Below are 11,613 nucleotides of genomic sequence, written 5' to 3' on the forward strand. Positions count from 1 at the left end.
CAATATAAAATAGGTATTAATTAATTGAATAAGGTGTCCTTAATTATTTAGTAATTTTATTTTTTATTAATACATATAATAATTATTTATGCATTTTTATCTGAATAATAATTTTACTTAGGTTAAGTGCAACAATTACTGAGAAGAAGAAACATATATTTCAAAAAAAAAAAAATATATTTATCATTTAATATATATATATCATATAATATATTTATTTAATTTATTTAATTTTATATTTATTTTGTTATCTAAACTACAAATCTACTTTATAGAAAGTCAAAAAATGTGTAAATTTCAGGAATTTTTTCTCAAACGCATTGAAATAACTTGATACGAGTTTTTGTGCTTGTTTTCTTATATATTTACACCTTCGAAATATAATTGTTTTATTGAAAAAAATAAAATTTAATAATAAAATAAACGTCATATACTCGCTGCTGAAATTTTTTCATTTCGTCCAATGTAGGGTCCACAATTTTTATCAAAAACAATGTTTAATCTTTATAGATATATATATAATTTATAAAAGTATAAAATGTAATTTTCAAATTCATTCTTTCAAAATGAAAAAAAGGTACTGTAAAACTTTCACATTTACAATTGCATGACAATATTGTCAGCAGATGTTTGGTAACTGAAGTTTTTAATAAACAAGATTGTTGTTAATCCTTAAAAATACATCTTAGTTTCCCTCATAAAGATAGAAGAAAACAAATCTGTACCTCGTTCAGCAATAAACTTAAGGTACTTCTTGCCACCGGGATTAAGTTGTAAAATAGATATTAGAAGGACACATCTTTCAAACCTTTAGAATTCATAAATTCTATGTCTCTCTTCGTTTAGTTAAATTCTATCTCTTTTCATCCCACCACTTTTTCAAATATTGTACCCTTATAAAAACCCACCAAAACTTCGTTATAACGAGTCTGCTGTTGACCGTTCTGACGAATAGGAATATTTAAATTAAATGTTGAGTTAAAAATTAAATTTGGAGTTTTTTATTTTGTTTATCCTCCCAAGAAATTCACTCCTTATTAGTTTAACGAGTGTGTGTTGTGAGTAAAAAATACATATATTTTTTAAACTCATAGCACCAATACGATATTTAACATGGTCCTTCGAGCCGGATAACCAACGTTACTCCAGATAAATCAACTCTATACTTCAGACACAAATATAATCTGTTTGTGATGCTATATATAAATATCACCTATTCAATGAAGAAAAGTATGTGATAGTGAAGCTTAAATTCGCGAGTGACAATTCAGTGGAATTAATACAAGTTGTGCATATTTAAATAAACAGATTCGTTAAAGTGACAATTAATCAAACTTAACTCGCAAAAATAGATTCGCTTCAGTAAACAAATTCAGCAAACTAAGTGTTTTTTGTGAAATATATTGAAATGAATATCATCAAATGACTCAAAGTTAAAGTGAATACAGTCAGAACGGATGCAGATTCAACGCTCTGAATAAGCAACTCACATTCAGAACTCAAACAGACATTCAATAAGCAATAAATAATCAAGGAATACAAGTAAGCAGTCAAGGATTGAATCATCATTTGTAAGTAATCAAATCTCCTTCCTTTTTACCTTAATCCAATTCTCTTTGTGATAAAAAAGTTACATAGTGTAAAACAATTCTAAGATGACTAATGCAAGTGATGAACTTGTGGTCTTAAAAAGAGACAGGGGTATGTTAAAGGGTCGTCTTACAAGAATCTCAAATTTTTTGAATGATGAAAATAATCATGAAAATTTAGCTCAAATTAAAGTAAGATATAATAGTATTGAAAAAATTTTATTTGATTTCGAAATAATACAAAATAAAATTGACGCATTGACTAATGAGCCAAGTACTGATTTAGAAGAATTTGAAACGTTATACTTTAAAGAAACAAGTCGAATGTACGAATTACTTTATGGTACAGTTTCCACCCCACAAGAAACTCAAATTTCTAATCAAAGTGACATGTCTTCAAATCCAAATAGACATTTAGATCAAAATAACGTTCGTCTTCCTACAATTTAATTGGCATCATTTAACGGGGCATTTGATAAATGGTTAGAATTTCATGATTCCTTTAAATCAATGGTACACAATAATACCAAACTCTCAGATATTCAAAAGTTGCTTTATTTGCGGTCATGTTTAAAAGATGAGGCGGCTTCGGTTATTAATTCATTAGAGACATCAGCAGAAAATTACTCGATTGCGTGGGAATTATTGAAAACTAGATTTGATAATCGGCGGGTAATAATTCAAAACCATTTAAAGGCATTCGTGGAATTGCCCAGTATGGCCAAGGAATCGGCTTCAGAACTGCGGAAATTATTAGATCAAATTCAAACGCATTTAAGGGCATTAAAGGCATTAGGAGAAAGTGTAGAGCACTGGGACACGATTGTAATATACTTAATTACGTTGAAAATTGATAGAATATCGCATAAGGAATGGGAAAAATCGTTATTAGGTACAACAATGCCCAAAATGGACACATTTATGACTTTTTTAGAAAATCGGTGCCACATTCTACAAGCAACTATTTTAAATACTCAAACAAATTACAATTCAAATCATTCAAATAATTCTAAAAAATCAAATGCACACAGCAAACGACAAGCGTTTACTACAACTAACTCAAGTGATTGCATTGTATGTCAGGGCTCCCACAAAATTTACGCGTGCGAAAAATTTCGAAAATTATCGGTTCCTGAAAGAGTTGAGATAATTAAGTCAAATATCTCTTGCTTTAATTGTTTAAATAAAGGACACAAAAATGACGAATGTAAATGGCAAGGGTGTAAAAAATGCGGCATGAAACACAATACATTATTACACTACGATAAAAATGAATCACACTCAAATCAACGTCAAGAAACTAACAAAACAGAAAACACAAATAATGGAGAAAATTCAAGCTCTGTAAAAGTACATAACGCGATTATTCCAAGTCAAATTTTACTATCAACTGCTTTAATTGATATTAAAAATAAAAGGGGTGAAAAAAGGCAAGCGCGAATAATTTTAGATAACGGATCTCAATCTAATTTTATGGCAAAGAGATTCGCGGATTCGTTGGGGTTACCTTTTAAACAAATAAATTTACCTGTTGAGGGACTTAATCAACTACAAACTCGAATTAAAGAATCACTAAACACCACAATCTTTTCTAAACAATCAAATTACAATGCAGATTTAGAATTCTTAATTATTCCTCGTATTTGCGATTATTTACCTGATCAATTCATAGATAAACAAAATGTGAATATCCCGAATAATATAAAACTTGCAGATCCTGAGTTTAATAAACCACGGGAAATTGATGCTTTACTCGGTGTAGAAATGTTTTATGAGTTATTGTGCGTAGGGCAAATTCAATTAGGCGGGCACAGGGCTAAAATCACAAAAACTAAATTAGGGTGAATCATTTCAGGAAAAATCGGTACGTTAAAGACGAAAGATTTTTATCTGAAGAAGAAATGCAGGTAGAAAGCTTTTATAACGAAACTACACGTAGAGATTCAATAACTGGAAAATTTATTGTTCGTTTACCATTTAATGAAAAAAGGTCCATGTTAGGTGATTCTTATCAAATAGCAAAACGTCGTTTTGAAACATTAGAACGTAAACTCGCTCAGAATCCGGATATGAAAATCGAGTATGATAAATTTATGCACGAATATATAGATTTAGGGCATATGTCAGAAATGCCTGAATCGGCAAAAACAGAGGGTTATTTTATGCCAAATCACCCGATTCTCAAAGAATCAAGCGAAACCACAAAATTAAGGGTTGTTTTTGACGCTTCTGCAAAAACATCTACGGGAATATCGTTAAACAATTGTTTAAAGGTGGGTCCAACATTACAACAAGACATTTTTTCTATTATTCTTAGATTTCGAACACATCAATATGCGTTAACTACAGATATAGAAAAAATGTATAGACAAATCTTAGTCGATGAACACGATACACCTTACCAACAATTGTTATACCGTGAAAATCAAAACGAAACTATTAAAATTTACAGGGCAAAAACCGTAACGTACGGAACAGCATCCGCTCCATATTTAGCAATCCGCACACTTTTTCAATTAGCCGATGATATAAAATCAGAATTTCCGAAAGTTTCGAATATTTTAAAACGCGATTTTTATGTTGATGACGGAATAACAGGTGCTGATACAATAAACGAAGCTTTAAATTTGCGTGACAATTTAATTACTGTTACGCAAAGTGCTGGCTTGAATTTAAGAAAATGGGCGTCAAATGAACCCAAACTGTTAGAATCTTTACCTGAAGGTACGGTCAGCGTCGATCTATTCTCAAAGACGGAAACTCAGGGAACATTAGGGATTAAATGGGCCACATTACAAGACGTTTTAAAATATAAGGTGATAAATTATGACGAATCAAAGCTTACTAAAAGAAAAATATTGTCTAACATTGCAAAAATTTATGATCCAATCGGCTTACTAGGTCCTATTATAGTAACGACTAAGTTGTTAATGCAATGTTTATGGAAGGCCGAAATTGGCTGGGACGAGTCTGTTCCTATTGATATTCATACAAGGTGGCATAATATTAAATCACAATTAAATTTGTTAAACTCAGTCGAATTTAATAGAAAAGTTATTGTTAAAAATGCCATTCAAACAGAAATTCATGGATTTTGTGATGCATCCGAAAGGGCCTATGGGGCATGCATTTATATTCGGTCAATTAACGATAAAAATAAAGTTATGACTAATTTATTATGCTCTAAAAATCGCGTTGCGCCTTTAAAATCAATTTCGTTACCAAAATTAGAATTATGCGCAGCATTATTATTGTCACGTTTATTAAAATGTGTTCGCGTTGCACTGTGTAAAGAAATTCAAAACGTTTATTTATGGTCAGATTCAACTATAACGTTACAATGGATACAGACTCAACCCTACCTGTTAAAAACATTCGTTGCGAATAGAGTATCAGAAATCAGGGCTAACACAATGGAGGCGTCGTGGAGACACGTATCGTCAAAAGATAATCCTGCAGATTCATTGTCAAGGGGTCAATTTCCTCAAGAATTTTTACTAAATGATATGTGGAAAACTGGTCCCAAATGGTTAAAGGAGGAAAAGAATAATTGGCCTTTATCACAATTCGAGAAAGTTCCTTTAACAGAATTAAAATCAACGATCACATTAAAGGTTACTACAGACAAAGATTTTTGCACACAAATTTTAAACAAATTTTCGACAATAAATAAATTAAAACGCGTAGTCTCTTACTGTTTTCGATTTGCAAACAATAGCTCAAAAAGAAAAACAAAACAAATCGGCCCATTAAAAATCGTAGAGTTAAATCAAGCATTGAAAGTAATAATTAATTTAACACAAATACAAAGTTTTTCAGAAGAAATCAATTCATTGTCTAAATCAGAATCAATTTCACAATCAAGTAATCTCAAGGCTTTGAATCCATTTCTTGATAATGATGGACTATTAAGAGTAGGGGGTCGATTATGTAATGCAACTATCTCTTATGATGAAAAACATCCTATTATTTTGCCGAAAAACCATTATGTGACAGAATTAATTATTGAAAACACACATAAAGAACAGTTACATGCAGGTACTCAAGCAACACTACACGCAGTTCGATCGAATTTTTGGCCACTATCAGGTAAATCTACAACGCGAAAAATTTTAAAACGTTGTATCAAATGTTTTCGAGCAAAGCCTAACGAATATCCTTACATTATGGAAAATTTACCACGGGATCGAGTCATTCAAGCTCGTCCATTTCTAAACACTGGTGTTGATTATTGTGGACCATTTTTTATAAAGGAGAAAAAATTTAGAAATCGGGGAAAAGTAAAGGTTTATGCAGCAATTTTTGTCTGTTTTGTTACGAAGGCTTGTCACCTTGAATTAGTTACAGATTTGACAACAGATGCGTTTCTTGCGAGTTTACGACGATTTTTTGCAAGAAGAGGAAAATGTTTAAATTTGTATTCGGATAATGCAACTAACTTTGTGGGTGCGAATCGCGAATTAAAATCATTGCACGAATTTATAAATTCAAATTCTTTTAATCAGAAATTGACAGACTCATTGTCCAATCAAGGCATTCAATGGCATTTTTCTCCCCCAAGATCACCACATTTTGGTGGTTTGTGGGAAGCAGCTGTTAAGTCATTTAAATATCATTTTCATAGAACAGTTGGCAATACCTTGTTCTCTTATGAAGAGTTATACACATATGTAACTGAAATCGAAGCAATTTTAAACTCAAGACCAATCACTCCTTTATCCTCAGATCCTAAAGATTTAAATGCTCTTTCTCCATCACACTTCCTTATAGGAGATTTGCTTACGACCCTTCCAAATCAAGATCTGAGCCACATTCAGCAAAATCGATTATCATCATGGCAGCACATCCAATTCATCAAACAACATCTTTGGAAGAGATGGTCCAAAGAATATCTACACGAATTAATTGTACGTTCTAAATGGCAATTACAAAAGTCAGAAAATATAAAAATTGGTACAATGGTCATTCTCAAGGAGGATAATCTCCCTCCACTCTCTTGGACCCTCGGTCGAATTACAAAGGTGCATCCAGGTAGCGATGGTATAGTTCGTGTCGTTACCGTGAAAACAAAGACAGGAGTGTATGATCGAAGTGTAAAGTTAGTGGCACCATTACCAATTGAATAATATTTTCAAGTGAACCTTTTAATGAACATTATCGCCACAATTATTTAATATTATTTAAACATGTACAATTATAGTGATTCAAACACACTTTTAATAATATTATAACATTTATAAATATTATACCACACTATCGTATATATTCATAAAATATAATCATGTAATCTACGGTAAAATAATGTTTTAGAGATAAATTGACACAAACAATAAATAAATTGATTGAACATGCTTGTTCAAGGCGGGCGGGATGTTTAATCTTTATAGATATATATATAATTTATAAAAGTATAAAATGTAATTTTCAAATTCATTCTTTCAAAATGAAAAAAAGGTACTGTAAAACTTTCACATTTACAATTGCATGACAATATTGTCAGCAGATGTTTGGTAACTGAAGTTTTTAATAAACAAGATTGTTGTTAATCCTTAAAAATACATCTTAGTTTCCCTCATAAAGATAGAAGAAAACAAATCTGTACCTCGTTCAGCAATAAACTTAAGGTACTTCTTGCCACCGGGATTAAGTTGTAAAATAGATATTAGAAGGACACATCTTTCAAACCTTTAGAATTCATAAATTCTATGTCTCTCTTCGTTTAGTTAAATTCTATCTCTTTTCATCCCACCACTTTTTCAAATATTGTACCCTTATAAAAACCCACCAAAACTTCGTTATAACGAGTCTGCTGTTGACCGTTCTGACGAATAGGAATATTTAAATTAAATGTTGAGTTAAAAATTAAATTTGGAGTTTTTTATTTTGTTTATCCTCCCAAGAAATTCACTCCTTATTAGTTTAACGAGTGTGTGTTGTGAGTAAAAAATACATATATTTTTTAAACTCATAGCACCAAATTTTTTCTTTAATCGTACATTAGTGCCTTCTGTATGAATAAATTTTTTTTTAAAGTCGAATTTAACATTTTGATTTAGGAAAAAGTTAGTTTTTTTGGCGAAAATTAATTAAAACAAGTTGTAAATTCAGATGTTCATTACATGCACATTTTGCTTCCTCTTTGCGATCAGCAAAAAAATTTGCTTCCTCGTGGAGAATGCAAAATTTTATTGCCAAAATGTGAATTATTGATTTTTTAACTTTCATTAATTCTTTAAATTTACCTCAAATGTATACTTTATATATATCGATCGATTCGTCTTGACGTAAGGAATACGATTTTATTATATATAACCTTAAATTTGTCTATTTAAAAAATTTTTCGATTAAAAAAAAAATTTTGGAAAAAAGACGATAAAATTTTTTTTGGGGTATTTTTCAAAATCCTTTGGTCAGATTTGAGATATTAATATGATAAATGAGCCTACCAAATTTTATTTAAATCCATTAAAACCTGTTAAAGTTATCTTCTAAACAAAAAAGGGATCCACACACACACATACATCCGGACAATTGATCAGAATCTCATATAACATGTTTCTATATAGATAAAAATTTGTTTCCGCCACTTTGAAAAGTTTTATAAACCAAAGAACTACAAAGCTTCCTCCACGAGGAAGCAAAAAGACCGAACTTAAAAAAAAGTCAAAAATATTTTTGAATCACTGTTTAAATTTTTCAAAAAAATTCAACCCTCTCCCTCTCCTGCAATTTTTGAAAAACCTAACAATACTTCTTGTTTAAAATACTCACCCCTAGGGCTATTTGCAAGTTACAGCCCGATTCGATCACTTTTTTTTCATTTATTACGCTACAGAAATTTTACCCCATAGATAAAAATTATTTGATAAAATTTTATTTTATCGGTTCAACTTCAAATAAAGTAAATTATTCATTAATACGAATAATTTATTATATTTAATGTTAATACCCACATTTAACTTATAAAAATTTTTACTGCGTCGAATCTTAAATTATCGAATTTCTATTCATCAAAATTGTATAAAGTGGATTTTATATTAATATGCAAAATTTTCATACCGAAGAATTTATATTTAACTAAAATTCGATTTAAAAGAATTTCTATTTAGCAGAACTCTTATAAAGCATTTTTTCTAATACTTTTTTAAAATTTTTAATTAATATAATATCAATTTAACGAAAGTTTTGACTATACAAAGTGACAAAAAAAAAACTAAGTAGAATTTTTCTTAAATGAGAATTCTGTTAAATAAGAATTGGTTTTAATTAAAATTTTCTTTAATAAAAACTTTGTTAAAGAGAAATTCTGTTAATTGTGGATTTATTGAATGACAATTCTGATAAGTAAATATTTTTATAAATCAAAATTTACTAAAATAACAATTTTGTTTAAAAAAAATTTTTCTTTATGCAATTGTTCTTGACATAAATTCCGTTAAGGCCATCCGGGAAAAATCCCTAACCTAAAAGTGCTTTCCCGCGCGAGATATTTCTCGTAAATAACTTGAATTATTTTATTCGGATTTGTCGGATTAATTACACTCAGAAAAAAGATATGTTTGAACCAAATGTACCATTTTTTTATATTTGAGTCGCCGGAAAGTAAAACCACACATAAAATTCTGACGGCCATGTTAATTCAATGGGAGTCAGGATTTTATGTGTGGTTTTACTTTCCGGCGACTCATTTACCCAATTTTTTGGTTAGTTCAAACAAAATTTGTTTAATTATGTTTTAAACTGTATATCAATGCATTTATTTTGTTGATTTAACCAAAATTTGGTTGCTTCAAACGAATTTTTTTCTGAGTGTAGATAAGGCCGAGCTGATTAAGAATCATCTCCATTTTTACAAGTAATTGTGTAAAAAAGTATTGAAAATCGTGGTTATAAAAGTTGTATTTTTGACAGAAGTGGGGGACAGACATTGAATCTATGTGTCAGTGGCCCAGAAGGTGTCGCCAATTCTAGCTAGTGGCCGCTGCTGAACTAACTTACCCCAAATTACTCCACTTTAAATCTTTAATAAAATAATTTCCTCACAATATTATTGCAAAAATGAAGAAGATCCCCACTCAGTGACCCTTCCTCTATTATTCCTCCAAATGCCAACTCGAAATTCTTTATCCTTTAAAGATGAGAAGAAATTTACGAAACCCCTTTCTGCCAATGTTTAAACATTTTTTTCAATAATTATTTATCAAGATTATGCTAAATTCCGAGAAGAGCCCATGGCAGGGTACCTTCCTCTATTATTTCCAAAAAATTACAACCTAAAATATTCTATTTTTTTCAAATGAGAAGAAATCTACAAAACCATTATTTTCTCCCGGATGCCCTTAAACTGAAATTATATTAAGGGGGTAGTCTGGTGTTTAGGCCGTTTTTTAGGAGCTTATTTCAGAATTTATTTTTATTATAAAATAAAATATAATCACACCAAATCTTTTTACATCGTTTTATTCTCCTTTTGAGGTGTTGAAAAAAATTATAATCGAATATTTTTTACTAGACATTGTTATTTATATTTAATATTAATGTTTATATCAAAAAAATGCTGGCGCAGGTGATTTACAAAAATCTGTTCTACCGATTGCTCCAATTTTTTTTTAGCTTATTTTACACAAGTATGGCTGTGGCCCGTACTAGAATTACGCAATTTTAATGATAACTTTTTTTATTTTTAACTTTTTGTCAATAAAAAAGAGACAATTTTTGAATCTGTTTGCTTATATAGTCCGCTATTTTGTTATTTATTAACAAAAATGTTTTATTCTAGTACGGGACAGAGCCATGCTTGTGTAGAATAAGCTGTAAAAAAATTGGAGCAATCGGTCGAATAGATTTTTGTAAATCATCTGCGCCAGAATTTTTTTGTTATAAACATTAATATTAAATATAAATAACAAAATCTAGTAAAAAATAATCGATTATAATTTTTTTCAACACTTCATGATTACAATAAAACGAAGTAAAAAGATTTGGTGTGATTATATTTTATTTTATAATAAAAAAAATCCTGAAATAAGCTCCTAAAAAGCATCGAAACACGAGACTACCCCCTTAATTTGAAATTCGATGTACTAGAAAATCTGCTTTATATAATGCTACTAAATAAAAATTTGATTCCGTAAAAATTCTTTTAAATTAAATGTTGAGAATATTTATACGTCCCCAATTGGTTTATTTATTTCACTCAAATATTTTAATTTTTACGGAACATTATTTATTTGGTTCAAATACATATGAAATTAGTGGATAATAGACAGATAAATTATTTAATTGTATCAAACTAAAAATTTTTTAGTGTAATTTAGGTCAGGGAAAAGTCAGTAAAAAGTCAGGGAATTTTTTTTCTAGCAGTTGTTAGACAACATTAGACCCTGTTATTGTACCATTAATATAGTATATAATTAAAAATTACAACATAATTTGTGACCTGGACAGTTAAAAGGGACCTTTTGTCCGAAAAAATTAATTTTTTATTGATTGGTGATTCTGATAGAAAAAAGTTTTCTTTATCAGAAACACCAATCAATAAAAAATCGATTTTTTCGGACAAAAGGTCCCTTTTAACTGTCCAGGTCACATTTATAAAAAAAAATGGAAAAATCAACTCTTGCATTATCTGTCAATGTTATCCGACTGAAGACACAGAAATGAATAATTATCCCTGGGGAACACGAACATGTTCAAACGCGCGGACGGTAAAGAAAGCCCTCAAAGCAAATACAAATTTGCTTCAATTTTGCTATTAAAAACAAATTTTTGGAAAAAAGACGGTAAATTTTTTTTGTTTTTTTTTAAATCGATGTATCAATGTGAAAATATTAATGTGATAAATTAGCATATTAAATTTTATCAAAATCTATTAAAACCTATTAATGTTAACGTGTTTACAAAAAAGAGATCCACAAATACATCCATAAGGAAAATTGTTCAGGATCTCATATAACATATTTCTATAAAGCGGAAAATTCTTTTCCTTTTTTGAAAAAATTAAAAATTTAATTTTTGTTATTTA

The 11,613-nt window shown here is 29.6% G+C and overlaps 1 protein-coding gene across 1 annotated transcript; it reads left to right on the forward strand.

The window, feature by feature from the left end:
• The first annotated feature begins 1,655 nt into the window (after window positions 1-1,655).
• LOC127288483 (uncharacterized) lies at window positions 1,656-6,715 on the forward strand. Its single transcript, XM_051315959.1, has 4 exons — window positions 1,656-1,701; window positions 1,903-2,018; window positions 2,286-3,370; window positions 3,445-6,715. Exons 1-4 carry the CDS (start codon window positions 1,656-1,658, stop codon window positions 6,713-6,715), a joined length of 4,518 nt encoding a protein of 1,505 aa, XP_051171916.1.
• The last annotated feature ends 4,898 nt before the right edge of the window (window positions 6,716-11,613 follow it).

This window comes from Leptopilina boulardi, unplaced genomic scaffold, assembly GCF_019393585.1.
Source record: "Leptopilina boulardi isolate dan_hultmark-lab unplaced genomic scaffold, ZJU_Lbou_2.1 LbouV2_389, whole genome shotgun sequence".
Lineage (NCBI taxonomy): Eukaryota > Metazoa > Arthropoda > Insecta > Hymenoptera > Figitidae > Leptopilina > Leptopilina boulardi.

What these genes read in the sequence shown, in the direction of transcription:
- LOC127288483 (XM_051315959.1), top strand. Translation starts at nt 1,656, where the DNA reads ATGACTAATGCAAGTGATGAACTTGTGGTCTTAAAAAGAGACAGGG. An exon ending in GGTCTTAAAAAGAGACAGGG is followed by an intron (nt 1,702 to 1,902) that starts GTATGTTAAAGG and finishes TATACTTTAAAG; the next exon opens with AAACAAGTCGAATGTACGAA. An exon ending in GAAATGTTTTATGAGTTATT is followed by an intron (nt 3,371 to 3,444) that starts GTGCGTAGGGCA and finishes GAATCATTTCAG; the next exon opens with GAAAAATCGGTACGTTAAAG.